The sequence below is a fragment of the Prinia subflava genome, chromosome 9 (genome assembly GCF_021018805.1).
Source record: "Prinia subflava isolate CZ2003 ecotype Zambia chromosome 9, Cam_Psub_1.2, whole genome shotgun sequence".
Lineage (NCBI taxonomy): Eukaryota > Metazoa > Chordata > Aves > Passeriformes > Cisticolidae > Prinia > Prinia subflava.
In genome coordinates, this window is record NC_086255.1 from 19,647,604 (window position 1) to 19,671,295 (window position 23,692).

Consider the following 23,692-nt stretch of genomic DNA (forward strand, 5'->3'; position numbering starts at 1 on the left):
ATTAAGATGGAGACATGCAAGGAAGGCTCCAGGGTTTAGAAAGGTATAGGTGGCAACCTATTCTGCCTGCAGGCATTGATTCCTGCTATGAAATAGGAGCCCTAGTCAAAGAGACTTTTGGTACAAACCAGATCACAACTAGTTCTGCTACTAATCATCTTTGGTCATCCCCTTTAACATTTACTAAGGTGCCGGTGAAAGCTCCTGGGCCTATATGTTAGAAGTCAAACTCCTCCCAGTGTAAATGAGCTAATCTCCCTTAAGAAGAGATGGCAAGCCTAGATCTGAAATGTTGAGATGGAGAACACTGTCCAGACTTGCACTCCTTGAAGGTAAGGGATTTTGCTAAACACACATTTGAGGGTGGATTTTCAGGGACTGCAACTCCTATCCATGTGTTGTCTTCACCCCCTACTTGCCACTTTCTGTAACTAGTCATGGCTCCCTCAGCTTTGGAAATGCTACAGAAATCCAGTTTTTTGTGGTTCCCCCTGTTGCTCTGCCATCTGCGTAAACAAGAAGGATCAGGACAAAGAGAGGAATGGAGATACTAAGAAGATAAAAAGAAAGTACGAGAGACCTAGCAAGGAAGACAAAGCTCCACTACCTTGCAGACTAATTTTAATGTTCTTGGTGGAAATTGTGGAAAAAAAAATTAAGTCAAATTTTAAGTCAATTTTTCTCATCATTTTGACCTCACAAATGAAAGCAACTTCCAGACTCTGCAAAACTGCTCACCCCAAAAAGCTCTGCTGACAGACAAGTGTCACACTCACCCACAAACCAGCCATCATCACATTTCTCCATGACATCAACAATGTCACCATCCCTCAGCTCCAGCTCATCATCATTCTGAGGAGTATAGCTGTAGAGGGCCTGGTAGCTAACTCTAAAAACCAGAAAGATGTTACATGTTAGCCGTTGGATTTCTTTGACATCCCTTCAGGAGGAGATGTTCCCCTTCCCCTAATTCCTATTACATATTCTTGAATGCAATCTGGACCTGTGTTTGTCTTCTGAGAGGTGGGAGCCAACTGCATTGAACTTGTTGTTGTGAAAATGTCATGGTAGTAAAAAGTGTCGTACCTACACTGTGTGGGGTATGTGGAGAGCTTCTGCTCCCTTTCTGCCATGTAGTTGTCTGCACAGACAAACAACAAAAGTCTTCCTGATACATAGCACGAAGACAAAGTTCAGTTGCAGACACCCTATTGAATACCTGGATATACTCATTCCTGGGCTAAATGAAACTGCTGATCCCTTGCCCAGGCACATAGGCAGAGCCATAACTGACCAATGGCAGAGCAAAGGACTTTAGAAAAAGACATTGCCTACTCTACTGCACTAAGGTTGCTGGATAAATCATGGTTGAGGAGCTATAGTGGAAACAAAACCCAAAGCTGAATCCTGCCCTGAGATGCCACTTGTACCACAGGCACTCTGTATTCATTAGAAAGGATCCTTATGGAATGGAAACAATCTTTGGGCAAATTTGGGGAGGCTTGGGTCCCCTGCCTATGGAGCATGAAAATAGAGCTGATGTGAGATGTTCCCACTCTGCACAAAGCAAAGGCTCCTTTCACAAGCCAACTGCTGTGAGCATCGTTCCCAGCACATAGTGCAGGCTGCTGTTCTCAAAACCGTCACCAAGCTTAGTGTCAGCTCCACTGAACAGCTCTGAAAATCTCAGCCCTGGTCTCTCAGCTACCAATTCACCTGTGGAACTGGTCAGCAATGCACTGAGTAGCATTGGTATTGGGACCTTCAGTGTTCTGCCAGAGGCTAAGAGCAGGGCTGAACACATTGCTCCATGTCATATGATCAGGTATAGCCAGTGGATATTAACTTGTTGCCAGCCCCAACATACAAAGACACTGAGACAGTGTGTAATGGAGACCCAGTCCAGGATCATGAGGTCATTGTTTCAGGTGCCATACAGACAGAAAGGGCACAGTCTGAAACTCATTATGATGATACGTGGCTACTTTTGTTCTTTAAAGGAAAGCTGACATTTTCACATAATTCTAATTTATCGTCTGAAACACAGAGTTCTCATATCTCCCTATCTTCACCACCAGTCAGAAATAAGGGCCCTGTAAGAGCTGAGAACCAAAAGAACTTACATGTCTCGTGGTGTTTGACTTCGCTCAGGGCTGGCTCCTTGCTGCTGTGCTTGAGGTTGCTGAGAAATGATGAGAGATGATTTATGGTCATTAGAGGTCACCTTGTGGCGAGAGTCAAGAGGCTGAGAAATAGTACTGCAGTAATGAACAGACTTTTCTGCAATGTTTATGATTTCATTGCAAACAGCTTCCTGTGTGGTAGGCAGCATTGACATCCAAGAACACCCAAAGGACAGTCAACAGGGGGAAGGGAGGGGAAAATATAGATAAGAAGAGATGGGACATTCCAGTTGTAGCATATAAGTCCAGTAAAAAAACCAAAACCAAAAAAAGAGTTGTAGATCCAGGTAAATATCCAGGTAGTGGAGTGCAGAAGGGATCCAGGTGTAAGCATGGAAAAACAGGCAAGATACAGAAGAATTTGGCATTTAGTTTGAAGATTTGTAACAAATACATTTACACATATTTTTAAAAGCAGCAGCATAAGAGGTTGCAATTAGTTATGCAGTGGCACCATTCCAAACGCTATGAAGTCAGTTCTAGAATGCAAGGTGAGGTTGGGCTGTTCCATTCATGCATTTGGCTTCATTCAACTTATACCCAGGGTCTGGCAGCACAATTAGCCCAACTTCTCATTGGCTGTGACAGTTTTTCTAATTGTTAAATTCCCTTTCTTCTGTTGCAAACAAGCAATATATGCAAAGAGATATAAATATGTACCTACTTTGCAACTAAAAATAGTGCTGGCATTTTATCTCTTACTGAGGTGTTACTGTCAGGGTGAAGAGTGTCTAGGACTACGCATCTGAGTTAAACAGGGCCTTACCACATAGCTCTTTTCAGACTCTGTGAGATCTGGTCCAGCTCTCAATGAATGGTGGGAAGGCTGTGTGATCACCAAGCAAATGATAAGGAAGACATTTTAGCAGATGTTATATTGGTCAGAATTTAAAAAAGTAAATGGAGTGCAGACAACAAAAGAAAATGAACAACTCTTCCCCTCCCCATCCCAACAACATACTTTTTGGACAGCAAGATCCTTCATTTACACAAGAGACATTGAGGCTACAGTAACACAACAGCACTGCAGCTCACAGAATGCTGCAAGGAAAAGGCGACAGCAAAACAGAAGTTAGGGCAGGGAATCAGAGTGGAAGGTTATGGACACTGCAACAGCCAGAAATGGTACAATAGTATCATACTGCACTCCTGTAGGGGAAAAAGAACACGGACAGGAACACATACTTGGGACCATCAAAACTAAAGGCCAAAAGCACGCTGGAAGGAATCTGTTGCTGTTTTTAGAAAAGTCCTTAATGACTGACACAGAAGAGAACAGCAACTTGCTTTCATTTTTTAGAAAAACCAACAGCTCGGGTCCTTAGAAGGCACAAAGCTGTGCAGCCCCAACAAAATCACTCTACCCTGCACCAAGCAAGGATCTGAAATGTTCCATTAGTAGCCACAACAAGGCAGAGCTTCAGGTCAGCGGAGGCCCTGACTGAAAAACCCAGCTCCAAACACCACCAGTGAAGCTGCTGGACTTTGCCCTGCCTCACTTGCCAGTCACAACTCTTCACAGAGACCAAGTGTCCCAGGACACAAGGGAAATCAGGCTTTGCAGCTGGAGGCTTTATGGAAGATCACTGAAGCCACACAGGTATCCACAGCCTGGTTTTGCACAGCTTTGCATATTCAAACACCCACTGAAAGCAAGGTGCATGCTGTGAGCAAATGGAACGTCTGAGCTAGTGTACTGCCTGCAGGGCTGCAGGTCAAAGTGGATTGAGATACAGAGTGATTATTCAACACAATTTTCAAGCTAAATTTCAGTTTTAAGCTTTCTGTCCTCCTCTTTATTCACATCAGCAGTGCCCTCCAGTAAAAAGCTTGCTTTTTCATGGCACACTGAGACAGCAGTAGCAGAGAGCAGAGAGGTCCGTGACACCCTCAGAACAAACATGCTCAAAAACTTTGGGGAAGTGCAGAGTGATGAGCTCATTCCTCTCAAAGCTCCACTGAACCACATCTTGGACCTCTGGAGCTGTGCCCATCACTGTATTAAAGCAAACCATCTCTTTTCTCAAGGACTGTGACCCACTCTAGGCAAACCCAGCCCCACAGCAACTCCTTTGTTGTCAGCTCTTCTGTCTGGTGCTGGAATCTGGGATCGCTGCCCTATGAAACAATGCTCTGTGACCATGTATATTTCTAGAGAAAGAAATTTAAATGTAAGTTCAATGCACTAAGTGCAGTGGAATTTGCAATCAAAGCATTTACTGTGAAGCCTGAAATCTTCACAGGATTTCTAGAAGTCCCTCCTGCCTACCATCAGCCCTGAAAGGCAAATGAAAAAATAACAAATTTAGTTAACATTCTGCAGACCAACTGGATATAGTGCATCAAATCTGATGAGACCAGAGCTAACTCAGGTGCTTAAGTAGCTGGAAAACCCAATTTCCAGGCTGAGGCAGCTGTAAGAATGGTTTGGGGTGTTGTTTTTTTTTTAATTCAAGAAAGTGTTTCTTTGTTCCATATCAATAAATTGACTCCATGACAAAATTGCTCCATGAGCTCCTAAGACCTAATGATCCATTTCCCATTGACTACTTGTGACCTCCCTGTGCAGCTTTTCCTCCTAAAGTATTAATATCTATGAACTAAATTAGTTATTTGAAAGCTAAAAAACTGACACTGCCTCTGAATGTTCCACAGTGCAGGTTTGTATGTGTATCACCAGGAGGTGCAGCATCAGAATGCTGGTCACGTTCCCTTCCCTGCCAGGATGCTCATGGGGACTTCCACGAGGCAGCTGGGGAGGGCCAAAGGCCAAGCAGTTCCCTGCCCTCCTGTGGCAGCTTCTAAGTGCTGACACATGACTAAGTGGATCCCCTCTGGCCTCTGCTCTAGGATCCATGCAGCTCCTACCAAAGCACTAACTCCCAGGGCTACAGCAGAGCCCTGCAGTGAGGTGGTGAAACACTCCACAGGCAGCAACTATGCAGCATTACCTAAACGGGATGAAAAACTGACCAGATTGGATCCCATAATTTTGGGCTGTAAATGTACCATCCCACTAATGTAAAAAAGTGATCCTGATAACACCATCTATGTGGCTTCTTAATTCTTTTTTAAATCATCCAACCAAACCCTACATTATTCTTTCAGGGAAGAAAGCAATTAAAAGGGGAAAAAAAATTGTTACAGGTCCAAATGCTTTTCCAACACAGGTTGAGACAGTTCATGTACTACCTGCAGTGGTGGATCCCTTGTGCCAGAGGTGTCTAAGGAATTGGGAAGTGTTTGGCACAGCTCCAAAGTATAAAATACTTCCTCCAAACACAGAGCCAGCCCTGTAACTGCTGAGGGTAAGCTGAAGGCCCTACCAAGCAGTCAAAACCCATGAGGACATCTCAACTTCTAGCTGCTTAGCCACACTTCATGCTTTGCTAAGACCAAGTTAATGAACTTAAGCAAGTGATTAAGTCTCTATGTCTCCATGCCTACAGACTGTGTATGCAAATATGCAGTACAGTCAGTCCTACAGCACAACTGGCCAGTGTTTCCACCTCATATGGAGTTTAGGGATAGATCTAAAGAGCGCCACAAGTTTGTAAAATTACCAGAAAAGGGTTCTACATTAAGAGCCTAGAAAAGCCCTAAGGCAGGTTTTAAATGCTGGGAAGAAAGATGTTGGGACTGCTCAACAGTGCTCTCCTGCTCCTGGTGAAGTTCACTGTCATCAATGCATCCATCCATTGCAGCTCTTGTTTGTGTCTTCCACTCCTTTCAGGGAGTTAAGGAACTTCATAAGCAAAGACAAAGCTAAACAGAACAGACTTATAGACACACAAGACAGACAGACAAATTTGTGCACCCTCAGAGGAGGACACTCCTCAGCAGTGATGTTCCCACATGTGAATGAAGAACCAAGAGCAGGGAAGCCCCCCCAACCCAGGCGAAACAGAAGGGAAAACCCTGCACACACCAAGCCCAGCTCTGGTGAAAGTGAATGGAAATCTGGCTGAAGAGGTCTCACAAAAGACACTGAAAAGGCTGCAGAGTGGAACAGCCTGACCTGAAGGCTGTCATAATCAGTGGAAAGACTCCCTGGACCCTGGATCAGAAGTTGAAGGCTGTGTCTACACCAGAAAAAGTCATTTCCCTTTGAAAACAGGTTCCCATGCCTGCTGCAGGCTGGGCAGCTCTGCCTTGAACAGCAAGCCCTCAGCAGAAACACTGCTGTGCTGAATCTGTGGAGCAACAGAAAACCACTGGAGGAGGAGAAAGTTTACCTTGAACATGGTGCAAAGCAAGGAACGTGCTAAGGGTATGCTAAGTTGGTCTGTGTTGGAGAACACAGGATCTGAACATCCACCTCATACACTCCCCTCTCCACCAGGCAAAAGCAAGTGAAATTACCACTCTGCCAGAGTGGTTCTGTACAATGCAAAGGAGCAGATGGGTCCCACCAACATCCTCCATGGTGCCGATACAGGGACCCTTGTCCAGCCAATCCCACCTTCCCCACCCCACAGCTGCAGTGCAGCCCCAGGGCCACAGCCCCCACACTGCTCACACACTCGCTGGCACCACTGCTGACTGTCACACTGTGCTAATGGGATCTCAGGGTAGAACAGGAATTAGAACAGAAAATTCCTGTAGGTTCCAGGAAATAAATTAATTTGATAGATTATGTTACTCCTTGATAACATATTTTACTAGAATATTGAAACAAGTTATCTGTAAGTTATACTTGAAATACCTTCACATGCTGTGAGGTAATTATTTTTTCTTTTTAGTTGGACTGTGAAAGCAAACAAAAAGGAACTTCAGAACAGTTTAAAGAGCCAATGCAATTTATATTTTTACTTAATGTAACAGGTAAGAACACAGTCCTTACATCAGTCCTATACCAAAGGGTCTTAAACCTGCAAATAACCCTGGGTCAGAATTTCATAACTGAAGGCGTTATCCATGAGAAAGAAAACTAAAATTCAAAATCATAAAGTACCTCAAACACTAATGGAAGGAAAACCCAAATATAATGTCTCATTTCCATGTCTGCTAAGTGATTTTTCTCATTTGATTAAAATCAGTTGAGAGGTACAGATTTTTGAAAAGCCTCCAGGGTATCACCTGAAGTTCTGCTGAAACTATCAGCCTCTGTATGGGTTGCACAGATAATGAAAAGCCATTTGCACATATAATACCACTCCTGCTCCCTAAACAACTGTAGACCCAGAGCCGAAAAGGAGGGCAAGACTACTGCTAATTTCACACAGTTTTAACTTGACACTGACAATGCTCTGATTGTCAAGGCATATAAAATATAAATATTGACTTGACTTTGACTCCAAAGAAAGGCCACGGGGTCTTATTACAACTGGGTGGAACACCAAAATAGAACTGCATGCTAATCATCACTGGAGAGAAATATCTCTGTCTAAACATGGCTCTTTGCTCCTGCTCTTTTGTATCACATATATCCAGTGCAAGCACCAGCAGGACCAAGCAGATCAGAGCTCAGGAGAAAGGCCAACACAGGAAACCTCTATGGATTTTGAACATGAAGCAGAGTATGTATTTTATTGTACTCAGGTATTGAAAGTGAAAGGGAAGGAGGAGGCGGTTGTTCAGTAAAAAGTTGTGCAAGCTTCAAGGGGAAGAACATGAGTAAAGGTAATAGGAAAATTTCAGGGTTTAAGCTGTCTCTCTCTCTTTATCTGATCAAGAAAGTAAGTAACATTGGCAACTGCTTCCCACATCCATCCTGCGTGAGCAACTTGCCTGGTTCACTGATCAAGCCAAAGACTGCTTACCCAATACCCATCACTACAAACTCAGTCCAGTTTTTGCTAATTGTGAACTTTCTGTTTCAAATATTGCCATCTTGTGGAAGCTGCCTTGAAGGACTGATGAGGCACCAGCAGATCTAAGCATTGCTCGTTCCCACACTCTGGGCACCCCAGACACAGTGCTGAGGCTGAGCCATGCTGCACAGACCCTACTGCAAGAGCTTAGAACCTCTGAATCCTACCTGAGAAGACCAGAGCAGGCCTCTGGCATTGTGGATACCAAGTTGTGTATGCCTTATCCCCAGCTCTGAGATTCTCAAACCTTGAATTCTGATCTCAGGTGGTTAAACAGTATCTGAACAAAATTTTCTTGTTCTACACCATTCCTACTAAGAAGGCCACCAGCACTGCCTTATAATTCAATCAAGCTGTAGGAGCTCAAGGTCAGAACCAAGTAAGCCCTGAGTTAATCTTTTGGAGGAACTGATAAACAGATCCTCAGCTGGTACAAACATGAAGAAACCTAGACTTGATCTATGTAGACTTGCAGCAGCTGAAGATTTTGCCCATACCTGCCCTTCTGCACAGTCTGGAAATAATTTTTCTTTTTTTAAATAAAAATTCTAAATTAGAGGAAAATTATCTCACCTGTGTAATCAGTGAGTGGCTAAATAAGCATATGACAAAACAACGGCATGGCATGGCAACAACTCCAAGTAATGGAAGAGTAATCAGCAAAGATGATTACCTGTGGCTTATTGACTCTGCGTGTAAGTCTGGGAGGTGGCTGTGTTGTGACAGTAGAGGAAGAGAGGGTAGAGGAAGAGAGAGGAGCAGATGAAGAGAATACTTTTGAGTCTGCAGTCTTTTGAAGAAAAGAAAAATTGGTCAGCTTGGCATATACTCTCTTATCACAGCCACTGCTAGTGATAAGAGCATCTACTACCCAGTAAATTTGAACCACACACAGCAACAATAACTCCATGCAAGGACAAGTGCAGTTTCCAGTTGGTTTGTCTGAGCTGGCCACTTCACTCTGTTTTAAACATGCAGGTTAAGTCTAAAAAATGCTACTAAAATATATCTGGATGGTAAACAGTACAGTCTTGACATAGCTCACAGTAGGCTTCTGGTTATGATTCAGGCAGAAATCAAATTATTTGTTATAAGTTTTCCCAGTGTGAAACATGTCATCTTGGAAACCCTGGTTTCTCATTATTTAAATTTGGCTAGATAGGGTATGTCATGGAGGCTATTGCAGTGCATCCAGGACAGTATTTAGAATTGTATGATTTCAAATTCTCCAAACTTACACTCATTGGGGTACTGTCATGTAATTGGGATGGCTGTACCCCACAACGGGCCCCAAGGCACTAGAGAGCTGCAAAGTAAAGCATACATCCCATACAAAAGACTGAGGACTGAAGATATGTTGTAGAAGCTACTGGAGAGTTCCTTCTGTGTTTCCATTAATTGTAACATACTGCTGCATATAACTCTATGCTGCATAGAACTAAAACTTCTTGGGGGAAAGCATCACTAGGTGTAATTCTCGTTTGTGGCTAGAGCCGGTCATATAATTTTAGAAATGCAAAGGTAATAACTTCCTCTCAATGCATAGATAAAAATCAAGACTCCCCTTTAGGCATGCCAGACTAAGGTTCACTAAACCATAGGCTCCAGGATCAACAGGGGACACCTTTTGTAATTCTAGGAGCCAGGCTTATGTTTAAAATGGTTTTCAGTCCTTGGCTTTAGGAAAAACAAACAAATTCTATATCCAAAAATGATGTCCTGCACATTGTAAAATCTCTGATTAGCAAGAAATTGCCTGTATTCTACACAGTAGGCCTGTGTGATGCTTTCATCTGACACATCTGGTAACAGTTACTGTCTGGGATAATCACCTCATTAGATGTGACTGATTGTGTCAGTCCTGTGTTATCTATTCTAAAATAATTTTCTCTACACTGCTCTTGAGCCCTCTTCCAAAACTTTTTGATCTGCTATCAGGTGAATGCCACTGGTGACCCCTGAAAAAATGTCTTAGGATCATCAACATGACATGTGGCAGCCACTGGCCCTGCTTTGCCAGTAGAACAGCACAAACCTCAACCCACCAGTTAAACAAAGATCAGCGATTCAGAGCAGCACACACACGTGCAGGAGAAGTACCTTCTTTTCCCCGCTTTGAGACCTTCCCGTATCACCTTTCCTCACGTCTCTTTTCTCTGTTTTACCTCCCTGAACAATAGCCATTAGCTCCTGACACAACTGGTTGTCCTCAGAGGAACTCACAGGTCTCCTTTCTGGGCTGGCACGCATGTCTAGCTGGGACGGTTTCAGGCAGCGCTCAACAGAGATCTTGGGGACAGCATGAGCGCTCTGCTCAGGGCGGCTGCTGCCCTCTCCTGCCTTTGGGAGCCAGGCTGGGCTGGCAGCGGGGTCACGCTGCTCTGCGAGGATGCTTTCGGGGCTCTCCACTGCCCAGTGAGAGGAGTTAGAGTAAGCCACGCTGGGAGAGGGGGAGTCAAACTTTTCTTCGTTTGGTGAAGTGGCCTGGTAGAAACTGCGGGCAGAGGACTGAGGTCTGGATGAGGAAGAGGGCAATGGGGATTTAATGGACCTGGGAGTCGAGGAGCCAGAAAGATGAGAATGGTGGAGGCTGACTGTGGGGGAAGGGCTGGCTGCAGCAGAAGGCGAGAGATAGTCAGTGTGAGAGAGGGAGGCTTCAGGCGGAGGAGGCAATGGAGGAGTTATGGCAGGGGGGGTGCTGGGAGACACCCCCACGGTCAGAGCAATCCACTCGGATGTGACCGCCTGCACCTCTGGAGACAAAGCGCGGCGCGCAAAAGGCAAAGGCGGAGGAGTTGGAGTATGGAGCAGCTCAGAGCTGGGAGACTTGAAGGAGACAAAAGCAGGAGAGAAAAAGAAAGAAATGAACAAAAAAATAATAAAGGAAATACAAAACCAAGCAAAAGTAAAAAGAGAGAGAGCAAGTGCGGAGAGAAGCAGACCTGTGACCACATGCACAAGTTTTCTAAGGATGGTGTGCTGTGTTGGAGAACACACTGTCCACAGCTACTCCAACCACAGAGTCCAGCCCATATCTGTGCTGCTAATACCCTTCTCCAGCCTTTGACAGGATCCCAGACACAAAATACCTCGTGGCCTCTGACTTCATACCGTAAGCCCTGAGTCCCTCAGGGAGCAGCTGAAGCCACCATCATGATGGCAGAATGCAGCATTTGACTGGCTTGGCAGCAATAGCTGGGGCCTCAGCAACTCACACTGTGGATCCAGCCAGAATTCACTGCTGCAATGAACTTTGACTTTATCCAACAGCATAAGCAATGCCTGCTCCTCAGGAAACATGCATTGCAGAAGCTGCACAGGAGAAAGGGATCAAAAAATCCAGCTGTGGCTATTTGCTCTTCAAGTCACTAAAACAGGTCCTGTGTTTATAAGGGCAGAACACACTACCAAGTCCTGCCCTTAACTTTTACCACCAGCAGCACTGGTGAGAACAGCTACATTAGCACTGGTAAGACTCTTTCTCAGTCCTCAGCCAAGTCAGGCAAAAAACCAGGGGAGTACTGACTTTGTAGGGGAGGAATCAAAAGAATAGAAAAGGAAACTAAAACGAAGTGATTATGATCCCTTCCATCAAGGGGAGAAGCTTGCAGGGAGCTCGTGGAAGATAGGCCACAGCTATGGAGAGGCTGCCAAGCTCACAGAAAAGCTCAGCTGATGTCCACTTTGACTGAGAATCCAAAACAAGCAACAAGATTTTCCTCTTTACACAGTGGCTAAGACTAAAAACACTCCTTTTAGGAAAGGTCCAGACAGACAACAAGCATGAGTCATGGCATCTTTCTTCCTCTCCTTTCTGTACTATATACCACTTCCTCCCAACCCCAATTCTCCACTTATGTTTCTTACAGTCTTGACCTTGTTTTGGTCCCGTGGTTGAGAGGGAGATGCCAAGAACCTCATTGCCATGACCCAAACATGTATGCTGGCTTTCCTGTGGCATGAGTATTTGCAGGATGGGAGCAAAACTAAGGGATTTAGAGACTCACTATCTCCCTGATAAGTTTGCCATGGCAAACATTCTGGGATCCCCACATAATTACCTGCTGCTATTTTGATCTCAGCTTTGAACTGCAGAATGGTTTATAGTGAATCTAATATTCATGGAAGATCCCAGACTGACCTGCTCTCAAAACCTGAGTTCATTTAGCAGCAGTTTCAAATAATAGAGGCTGTTCTCCTGACCCTGTCTCCAAAAACCTTGGTCATGAGTTAGATCCTAAGGGGCAGGTATACAGCTTAATTCAAGCTGGCTGGGATCAATATAGTGACTCTTACAAACCACAGCACTTCTTAAAACCTTACAGACTATGACACTTCTAACAGTCATAATATAAAATTCCCCTCATCACAGTAAAGGTGTGTGAAGTGTAAACACATAATCAGGAGAAGCTGGATCACTAATTCATTCCATGAAATTTAATCACATGGCTGTGAACTGCCGGCCTTTCAGAATCCTAGCCTAGATTCAAGCTACATATCAAAGATAAAAAGCTGAGTCTCTAAATCCCCAAATGATCCATTCATCAACCTTTCTGGTAAATGAAACATCACTTTTTCCTGCAGTTGAAGCTTACTGCAGGGAGCACGTGGCTTTATGGCACAGAAGTCTAGTCCTAAATACAGCTTTTTTCAGCTATTGCTTCTTGCACAAGAATGGTGATATCCCACTGTTTTGCAAGGTGTTGAACCTGGCTGTATCTAGTCTCAGTACCTGTGGTGAAGCTGTCATGCTGCGGCTGGGGGAGAGGGACACTGGTGGGTCAGGATAGTCAATGGCATTCTTGACCACTGGCCGTTTGAGCACCTCCACGTACGTGACGGGGAAGATGCCCTGGCGACTGGTGCCAGGGATCCTTCCTTCATACCAGTTCTCATCCACTCGTCGAATCAATGTGATCCTTTCACCCTGTGGGAAGAACAGCAATGCAGTTCTGATTTTAGCATGTTTCATCATTCCAAAGTAGATTACATTTTTAATCTTCGTACAGCTGATCTAAAATAATTGGTGGTTGTCAGCCTAGTTCCAATTATCCTAACCCTAAACTCCTTGTGAGAATTATATTTTTCAGTTCAGAGAAAGAAAAAATTGCAGATCTTCTGGGGCTGACTTGGTCTGTCTGCAGACTCAGTTATGCTCAAGACTCTACTTGCTAAAGCCAGTTAAAAATGGAAACCAGCAGTTTCAGGCTGACCATGAGACTCTCAGGTGTATGAGGTGTACAGAAAGTATGCACAGGTCTGCAGTTTAACCTAGGTCTCTCTATGGTCTTTCCAGTTTTGCTGACAAAGTGACTTCCAGATCCTTAATATACACTGCAAGCCTCACCTTCATATATAATTAAAAGACAAGACAGAGAAGATCTAATCTGAGCATCAAAACAGAAAGCTGGTCAAGATGGAGAAATTCTGCTAGTTAATCTAAATATGGCTGACTGCTCTGAACAGCCATTACACAACCTCTTCCCACACCTTCACTCTGCAGCCAGGTCTAGTCAGTCACTTCAATACCACAGAACCTGCTCAATGATTTAGCTTGTAATATGAGGAAGGTGAATCCAGTTTTCTTCTTTTCTAAATCACCATTATCACATAACTGTGTACGCCTCCACCAAATCTAATCAACCTGGAAAGACCTGTCACCAAGTATCTAGTTTTCCTGCAGAGCCAGGTTTCCAGACTTGTGTTCAAAGTATCTTCTCAGCTCGACCTAAGAAAACAATTGGCACTTCTTGATTTAGTCTACCTGCAAAAAACCTGCAATGCACTACATAATGAGTGGATTAAAAACATGGGTGATGGGAACGAATCCTTCCTGAATACAGAGTTCATTTTATTGGAGCTTTCAATTGGAGCAATTTCAATTTATAAATTGCAAGTTACTAGTGCTAAAAAACATCATCATGTCTAGATTCAATTCATCAACACAACAGAAGTCCTACCTTTCTGAAGGACATTTCCACTTGGGTATCCCCATTGAAGTTGAATTTAGCAATAGCATCTCCATATTCTAATACTTGCAATGGTAAAGGCTTTTTGGGCTGAGCCTTCTCAGCTGGTGGAAGGAGCTAGAATGCACAAACAGAATCAGCTAAGTCTCAGACACAAAGCCCATAAACTGGTCTCTGGCAGAAAGGGAGTGGACAAAGAGAACACCTGCAAGGAAAGCAGCTACCTCTATGTATGATCGTGGGAAGATGCCAACTCTGCCATGGTGTTCACCTTCAAACCAGTTCTGGTCAATCTGCTTGTAAATGTAAACAATATCTCCTTTTTGCAGAGGAAGTTCCCTGTTAACAACACAAGCACTCCATCAGAATTTCACTGGAGGAGAACAGATGTGGTGTTTTTCTGTCCAGCAATCCCTAGGTACACCAAGGTGTGCATCAGCATGTTGATACAAATCATGCTCCACCCAAAGCACAAGCTAAATGGTGAGGATTGGTCTGTTCATATTGTAATGTGCAAGACCTCTCTTGTTCTTTGGGCATTCTGTCAAAAAAGTTGGCCTGAGAGGGCCCTAATAACCACATACTCTCAGAAGCAATGGGGTCAAGCTCAAGCCAAATATGACACTGGCTACTTTCCATGTTGGATACAATGAGCAGCCCTCAATTCCTGTTTTGAAACAGTCATGTCACAAGTGCCTTCCAAAGAGACACATGATTTTAATCTGAGCTAGTTTGCTGATTAGATTAACATATCACATGTTGAAGCTGATCCTGCAATGATTACACTGATCATTCTGTAGTTGTGGAATCACTGACCTTCAGTGGGCTAAAAATTCGAATTTCAATCTACAGGCTTCAGTGCTAAAATTATCAATGTCTGCAGCTTGAAGAACTGTGGCCAGCTTGTACTAGGCTCATAAACTTACTACTTGAGTCCCCAGAGGAAAATAAACAACACAGCCTTTTCTAAGACGATTTTTATAAGCTCTGCTTTACTTTTGTCCGGCTCCCTGGTACGCTCTACTCAAGGGACATAACAGCTACAGCTAATCTGCCACAGTTTTATTATAAGTGCTGGGGAGATGCTATTTAAATTATTACAAATCATCACTTATAGAATGTATAAAAAATATGCTCAGGACATTAGCTCATGAGACAAAAACCAGCAGGTTCTTCACTGAATTCTGTTCTTCCCTCCCTAGCAATGTTAAAATGAGAGTTTCTCCAGGCTCATGCTGAGAGAGAGGCTTCCCAGGCCTTCTCTTCACAGCAGTCTTCCCTAAAAAGAACAATCAGTGCCATGGGATTCACCCAAAGGACCACAACAGGGCCTGGAGGTACAACGACAACAGCTGAAACATCCACTGATGTATCCACAGATGCCGGGAGAGCAGTGGCCACTCTGCACACTTCTGTGTCCTGAATCAAGAAAATGCCAGGTCAGGGGCTCACATGCTTAAAGCTGCGCATCTGTTTAACTTCTGCCCATGGGTTATCCTTCCCACAGTGAAAAGGATGTTCCTCTCCTGTGGCTCCACCCACCCACAGGGCTGAGCACTCACTTGTTGCAGTAAAGAATGCAGATTTGTCCTAAAAATCATGTGGGATAGAGATGCACTGAGAAAGAAGACATTTTCCTAAAGGTCCTTTAGATACTATGCTCTGCAAGGTTCATATTACTTTTCCCTGCCTTACTATGAACGACTTTGCTTTGAGAACTGGAAAGACACCCTAAAAATGAATCCAATTACATGACACTTCAAAAATGCTGCATCCTAGGGGAAAAAGCAGAGGAAGAACTACAGGTAGGAGCAACAAGCTGTACTTACTTTAGCGTCTGTGCTTTAAAGTCAAACTTAGCTCTAGCAGGTCTCATCTGGAGATTAAAAAAAAAAAAATCAATATATTAAAATAATAATTAGGTTTTCAACCCTCTTCTGAGGAGAATCACCCAAACTCTTCTACAGCTAAGATTAGCATGGAGAGGAAGTTGAATGCAGGTATTCTGCTACAAGCTTGCGTGCAACTGGTATTACAGTCCAAATATGCTGCATGGGCATCTCCCACCAGGACACAAAGTGCCAACTTCTGGTATAGCAGTAATTAGGAGTTCTACAGGAAATAAGATTTAACAGAAGTCAACTTTTAAACGTGACTAACCCTGAAGAATGAAAGCTACTCAAGTAACTACAGTTACTGGGGCTCCAGGACCAAATTTCTCTTGACATTTGAATGGAAAAGCAAAATTTACTGGCTGGGGAAAACAGTAGGACATTATTTAATGTGGCTCTTATTGATTATTTCCTGGCCCTGCTGAATACTGCACTGTGACCCACTCTGTATCATTGGTAGGAACTGGTAGGAAAGAGACAAAGGTGAAGAGGAAATATCAATAAATTAAGCACGTTTTTAAAAAGTCTTCAATGGCTAAAGAGCCAAAATTGACACTGATGGCATCACTAGGCTCTAAAAGTTAACTTGGCTAATTTTCTAATGGCCACAAAATATTCAGACAAATTTAAAGTCATTTTGGTAACAGAGCATAAAATACAAAACAGTCACACTGATGAGGCTCCAGAGCATTTGAAACTAAAGGGCAGACAGGTGTATTCCATCCACACGGTGAGCACCTCACCCACCACCACAGTCTGGGGAAACAGAGCTGCTGTCAAGAGCCCAGCAGCAATCCATGTGAGGCAGGAAAAGCATTTGGCCGTAACACATGGACACAACGTCCAGCCCTCCAGAAAAGTCCCTTGGGCTCATGGAAAAAGTATGTACCTCCTCCTTTGTCTCTTTCAGAAAGTCCAACCAGGTTGTACGCAGTGAAACATGCTGAGACTTTTTTTCTGATTGTTTCCAAAGGACATTAAGCATATTTGAAGAGAAAAAACAATGTATTTCTAAAAAAACCCTATGTGACAGCTGCATGGCCAGGATCAACAAGACATGAAGTTTCTAAGCATAAGGCACAGACAAGAAGACAATGTAGCAATATGATGCAAAAGATGTAGAACGCCTTTGATTGACTAAGTAGCTGATATTTAAAGGCATGCATCACAGGTGTGCACCAGCAATTCTCAGCAGGCATGCTTTAATATATGCAGCTTGGTATAGAGATATCAATTAATTTACCAGGCATAAAAGTCAAAGCAGATCTAAATGAAGCCAGAATGGGAAAGGGGAAGGTGGAACAAAAACAACAAACGACATTCTCTGAAGAGCTAATGTCGGCCTAAAGCACAACGCTGTGAGAGGCAATTATTGCTTTGGGTCAAGCAGCAGACTGAGGTAACTAAAACAGACCTCTGACCCAGATTTCCTCTTTGCTGTATCGTCTACATTTAGGAGGTCCCCAAACCGTTCATTAGTGATAAACTGATGGTGCGTTGGAATAACCCCTGTGTGCCTCCTAGCGGCAATATCAGCTTCTTCTTGCTCACGTTTAAGCCGTCTCTGGTCCTCTAAAAGTTTCTGCCATAAAATTGCATAAAATGGGCAGTAAATAATCTAGTTAAAGGCATTCAAAAGCTGCCATAAATGTGACTTAAGATTCCTGAGATCCCTGCAAATAGCTGGGGCTTTACAGTTCAGTATCAAATATTGTTTCTACTAACCAAACAATACCCTTTCACAGAAGGTACATCATAACTGAAATCTAGCTCATACAGAGGATCTGATCCAAAGCTGATGGAAGTCAATGAGGAGTTTTCCAAGTTTTGGGCAGGTCTTAGGAGCTTCTAAGAAGATTGCTGATAATGCAGAGACCTGATCCAAACCCCCAAACCCCCTTAATCAAAAGGAAGTATCTCTCATTGACTTCCAAGATAACTGAATCAGCTCCATTGAGTTCTGAGGCACCAAATTCTCCTAAGCTTTGCTTGGGAGAGTGCCTAATCACATTCAGGTTATCCCATACTTCTTTTGGGCTCAGCTAACACACTTTGTAAAATAAACTAAATAAACACCTAAGAATTGTTTTGCATTTCTAAAGTCTCTGGCACACTAAATGGAAACATGCATTCTTGTGTATCTGCAAAGAAGGATTCTTCCACCTTCTGCAGCTGACTGTAGGCTGAAGAGTTCAGCTGTGTTCTAACTCATTTGAAACCAGAAGGTCTTACTGAATTCAGGTTTTTGATCTTACATGAGTTTTCATGCTGGATTTTGGAAGTGAGGGAATTACTAACTTTCACAGGAGAAGATAGTAAAAAACCATTTTTCACATAGGAATTAAGAGCAGGTTTTACTATATTTCAAATCACATATAAACATCATCCAAACTCAGAAGGTTAACACTAAAAGCAAAACTCTTTTCCCCCCCGCAGGCAGAGGAAATTAATCGCATCTTCCAGGAAAGCAAGCACTTTATAACTTCTTTAACTCAGCTTGAATACACTCAGTGCTGAAAAGTCTGTGTGGCTTTCCTATTATTTCAGCTTGTATCACTGTTACAGCTTGTCCCCAGCCATTTCAAAAAGGACTGCCACATGGTGCTGACAACAACTTCAGATACCATAAAGAATTCTAGTTTGCAGTGGGGGAAAACTTGCCACTTTCTGATAGCTTAAAACATCTTACATTCACTGTTGAAAACTTCAGGACCCCCACAGGAAAAATAATGTTTTCACCAGTTTGATTAATACTGACTCAGGTAGCTTGCATGAAGAAGAATTACAGATTTCCAATCTTTTTCTGCAAGTACTAGAGTGTTGTACCACTTCTCACAAACATTTCTAGCTTTTTAATATTACTTAAAGTCCGAATATGTAATTTTGTGCAATTGATAAGAACTATCAGGTTTATTTGAAACAAGCTGTACTTGACTATACACATTATACAGCGAACCAGTGGCAGAGAGTATTGAAAGTAAAACATACAAACACTGCTTGTTACTCTAACTTCCAGGACACATAGCCATGGACATACACGCTGTAATTCTGTAAGGCTGATGCTGTATTTCTTGTATGTGGAGCTGATACTACTGTTTTAAGGCCATAAAGGAAGGCTTTACCTCTTTATCATCATGCCGCCTGCGGAGAATTTCTTCTGGAGTTTCCATGTAATCAACTGGTGCAAAATGCCTTGGTGATTCTGAATCTACTTCAAAACAACATAAGGAAGTTAAAATACACATGGATTTATGTAGCATAACCAGAAAGGAAAAAAATAGGTATTTTTAAACAATTTGTTTGCCTTATAAAGTAAGGATTCTCAATTGCCATTGACCAAATTGCCAATCAGATGTTGATAATTTATCTGTTTTCATTTTTTTCCCTTTTGGGCTGTACATGTGAACAAAGATCCAAGAACAGGAAGAAAATAATGATACAGGAAAGAGTAAAGACATAGAAGGACTTTGTGAAGAAAAGATTCACTGCCATCAAAGTGTGATTTGGCATTTTACTGTTGAAAAAAGTTTAATACACACACGCACACACACACAACTAGACCTTGAGAAACTACTCCTTAAAGCAAATCATCTGGGCTTGGTTTATAATTCTCATGTGTGTAAATGATACAGGACTAGAAATATCTCATGCTGAGATTCTTGCATCCCCAGAGCTGCTTGAGAGGTAAATTGAACCTGATGTGATTAGAAATGCAGCAGAAATCGTTTCTCAGAAGTGCAGCTGTTAACAAGCCCTGAACAAAACTGCTCAGCAAGACACGCAAAAGGACGTTAGACACACCAGGGGAAAAATAAAGAGAGTCAGGGGATGTAAAGGTGGGACGTAAAAATGCAAGGGTTGTGGAAGAAAAGGAGGAGAATGGAAGAAAGAAGACAGATAAAGGGACACCAGGTAAAGAACACGAAAACCACCTCCTAGGTACGTCCCAAGTTCACTTTGCGGGTTGTTGTTTGTGTCCAGGCTGTGGTAGAGGGCATATGAAACAGGGTTCCCATTGTTTAAGGAGTCAGGAGAGTCAGCCCGGCCCACGAAGCTATCCCGGCTAGATCCCATGGTGGGGAAGTAGCTAAGCCTCTCCACAATGTCAAAGGAGGACAGGCGCCTGGGAGCAAGAGGCCCGCTTCTGGAGCAAGGTTGGTGCTGGGAGTGGTGACTTTTGTTTCCTACACTCCCCTGCAGCTGTATGGGGTCGTCTGGGCTCTCAGGGCTGGGCACTGCCAGGCTACTCAGGCAGTCTGGGGGCGGAGTTCTGCAGGATTTGTGTTGGAAGGGCTTTTTCAATCGGAATGGGAGTGGGCTCATTAAGTACACATTCCTGGGGAGCATGTGCCTGTCCCCGTAGACATCCCCTTTGGAATCAGAGTTCCTGGAGGCCTGCTGTTCATGCCTTCGGATGGTAGTGAACCTGGTGTAAGAAGCTGGGCATGCGCCTTTGCATCTGTTGATTTTATGCTTCTGAGGCCCATTCAGGTTGCTGCTGCTGCCACCACTGTCATTAGAGGCATTTGAGAGAAGATCTATCTCATCAGTGCAAGCTGAAAGTGTGTCCATAGGGATGATATCGCTGACATCCGAAGCCGTGTCCTCCACATTGCTGCAGGAGCGGGAGGATTTATCTGCAAAGCTGGCAACATCCTTCTCCTCTTGGTGTGCTTTTGACAAATCCAGAAGAATCTCTGCAGAGTATGCAGCACTCAGACAAGTTTTAGACTGAAGAGAAGTGGTGGGTTTGTTTTGCGCAATGGAAAAGTCAAGTGAGGGCATTGATCTGGATCTCTGGATCAGCTGCTCAAAGGCACTGATACGGGAGGAAACGGTGTCTTTGGGGATCTGCTCTGAATCCTCTCGACTAAGGCTGTGCTCCATCCTGTCCTTTGCTTCATTCTCAAACTGAGACGCAATATCCTTCACGCTGCAGGAGGAGACTGTGTCCAGATGGATCCTGGACCGGTTGATCTGGTGCATGTCTTTATAGAGTGTTGTAAACTCCATCCCGCACTTTCTGGAGGTGGCGAACAGGTAGCCTTTCCTAGAGTTGGTGCCATACTCCTGCAGGCTCATGGTACTGCCAGATTTGATGGCATACTCTTGCTTCGACTTCATCATAATGTTTTCTATGCTTTCCCCTATGTCTACCATGAAAGCCTTTTTATTATCAAACAAGGCAGCGGAGCTACGAAGGTTTTCGCAGCTTTGAGCTTTCTCATGAGACAGCAAGATACCCGTCTTGTCCTGCACAAGAACAGCTGGAGCTGCTAGTTTGGGTTTGAATTTAGAAGGGAGGATTTCAGTAATGCAGGCTTTGGCAGCTGATAAGGGCTTCTTATGTTTACATGCGTGACCTAACATACCAGTATGACTAGCATTAAAGGTTCGGCTATTAACTGAAGAGGGTGCAGTCATATGAGCATTCCCACCTTTACGATCCACTGGTAAGCATGCAGAATAAAATAAATACAACCTGTTAGCTTAAGTGCTAGAAAGCTATTGAGAAAGGAGAAAGAACATGCTTGGATTTCATAAAATGCACCTTAAAGAAACAAAATTCCAAAACATAAAGAAAAGCAGGAAGAAACTGCAGAACAAGCCACGCTTACAGGAGTAGGTGAAGTGCTGCTATCATTTCTAAAATGAGAGGCTTGGCCAGAAGCAAATCTGGAGCACTTTCAAGGTACCCTCCTAAAAAGTGCTAAGCATGAGCTTTCAGGGAAGCTGTGGCACCATGGAAAAGGGCAGCTGAACTCTGGGCAGGATCAGGGTGTCAGTAGGAATGCAGAGACACTAACATTGCAAAAATGGCTTAATACCAAGCCTGTAATCACACCTACTATGGTCTCACCACAGTGCTTGCCAAACAGTTTATTCCTGGGAGGGAGAAAACAATCAGAGGCTGACTGTGCTAGCACAAGCACACCACATCAGCTGACCTCGCCCCAGAGATGCCTGCTGAGAGATTCCCCATACTAGGAATAAGCTGCGTGTCCTTCAGACAATGTGGTTGGTCTTGGTTGCTTTAAAATTCAAGGAGTCATATCAGGACATTTTTTTTAATAGGATTCAGTCTGGTTTCAGCTTAGACTGCAGTTTTTAGGTCTGTTTCCGATTTGAGTTCAAATTCAAATGTCAACCATTCAGGTTCAATTGCAGTTTGGGGAACTATTTGAACAGATTTTTTTGTTCAGATCCAGTTTGACTCCCTGCCTTACAGGCCTGACAAAATGCTGAAAAACAGCTGGAAGATGGAGACAGAGAGACCTTTTTGGTATGATGTCCTATTTTTAGGGAGAGCAGTTCTGAAAGCCAGCACATTCCTTTTCCAGTCCTCTCCCCATCTCAAGCCATTTTTAGGTTGAAGTTGGCTCAGAGATACATTCCCCAGTACAATTCCCTGATGGAAGTCATGCTCTTCCTTGTCTCTTTTAGAGAGTCTGCAACACGGGGAGGGAAGAGGACGAGATTGGTCTCTTCTGGCTCACACTGCTGGAGCCTGCAGAGCTGGTTCAGCCAGCAATTGCTGGTTCAGTGTCAGCAGGTTCAGTGTCAGTGCATTCTCTGCACGCCCCTGGCAGGCAGGAGGCTGTGGAGCACAGGGCACCAGCTACACCAGGGTAGCCAGGCCAGCAGACTGGTGTGGCCTGCTGAGATACTGCTGTGGGAAGAACAGAAAAGGCAGGGAAGGGCTCTAGAATGGCAAGGCAGTGGGAGCAGATGGATAGCAAGGCCAGCCTAAGCAGCCTTGAGAGAGAACATGAGGGTGTGGGCTGTGGCTGAGGTGTTGAACGGAGGGAGCTGGTCTCTCTTGAGAAGAGGAACCTGGATCAGTTAAAGGCATCATTAAAAATATTGGCCATTGTGGTCTGAGAGAAAAAATGAGGGAACACTGGGAATGGCAAAGAAGGACAGCATAAATCTCAACTGGCTTGAATAGAACTCTAAACTTTGCAACAGTTTGCCTGTATCACCTGGCTTTTGACACTGCAGAATGGAGAATAGGTTAGTGTTCTAACCACCCACCTTTTGTGGAAGCAGAGCTTGAAGGTCGCTTGAGACCACTCAGCCCCTGGAATGGGATATCTCCACCTTCCAGCACACTCTTGTAAATCTGCCTTTCATTCTCCAAGGCAGCAGGGTCCCCCAGAGCTAGCTCTGACTCCCTCTTCACTGCATGGTAGTTGGGTGAATAAGTGGAGCTGGAATACACACAAAAAAGGAGAAGGACAGCAGGAGGTCACACCTGTTTGCTGAACGCTTCATGTAAAGTAAGAGAACACCACACTTGTGAATGCAGAATAGACTCTGTATGAAGGACTGGTGCTGATGAAGAGGTTATGAATACATTGCCATAGTGTTCTGCCTTCAGCACTACCAAAGCATCCTCCCCTTGAGGCAACTCTCCACTCTCAGTCCCCCAGGAAACAGGAAAGCCCTCCTCTATTTTACAGATGAGACAACAGTCACAGAGCTGATGCATGATCTCTTTGCAGACACAATGAAATTCACTTTTGGCGAGAGGTACACAAAACCTTCCAGCTTCCACTTCTCTCTCCTTAAACACTAGCCATGTCTGTCCCATGCTTACAAAGCACAGCTGCTCAGGAGGTCATCTCACCCACTTCAGCCTCCCAGTCAACACTACAGCTCAAGATTCCCTGAGCAGTTTCTGAAGCCCATCAGTGAGGGACTGTGCAGAGAAGAGGGCTGTAGATTCTACACCGTTTTAATTGCCAGAGAAATTCCCAGATGCACACAATTCTGTTCAGTTTTGCCACAGGCTTCTACTACAGGGAATAAAAAATCCCGGACTCTAGGTCTAC

General features: G+C 43.9%; 1 protein-coding gene across 20 annotated transcripts in view; it reads right to left on the reverse strand.

Annotated features, from left to right (window-relative positions):
- Positions 1-23,692, reverse strand: part of SORBS1 (sorbin and SH3 domain containing 1) — a 209,469-nt gene that overhangs the window by 2,176 nt on the left and 183,601 nt on the right. For 16 of the 20 annotated variants that reach the window (XM_063405809.1, XM_063405808.1, XM_063405806.1 and 13 more), the window contains 10 exons: positions 22,893-23,068; positions 18,980-19,065; positions 17,272-17,439; positions 15,795-15,841; positions 14,190-14,304; positions 13,957-14,082; positions 12,729-12,923; positions 2,950-3,009; positions 2,124-2,182; positions 777-889 (listed from right to left, as the gene is read on the reverse strand). In XM_063405809.1, the coding sequence (XP_063261879.1) occupies positions 777-889; positions 2,124-2,182; positions 2,950-3,009; positions 12,729-12,923; positions 13,957-14,082; positions 14,190-14,304; positions 15,795-15,841; positions 17,272-17,439; positions 18,980-19,065; positions 22,893-23,068 (1,145 nt within the window). Of the gene's footprint in view, positions 1-776; positions 890-2,123; positions 2,183-2,949; positions 3,010-12,728; positions 12,924-13,956; positions 14,083-14,189; positions 14,305-15,794; positions 15,842-17,271; positions 17,440-18,979; positions 19,066-19,789; positions 21,308-22,892; positions 23,069-23,692 lie in introns of all 20 variants that reach the window. The other 4 variants (XM_063405822.1, XM_063405815.1, XM_063405804.1 and 1 more) reach the window with 4 other exon arrangements.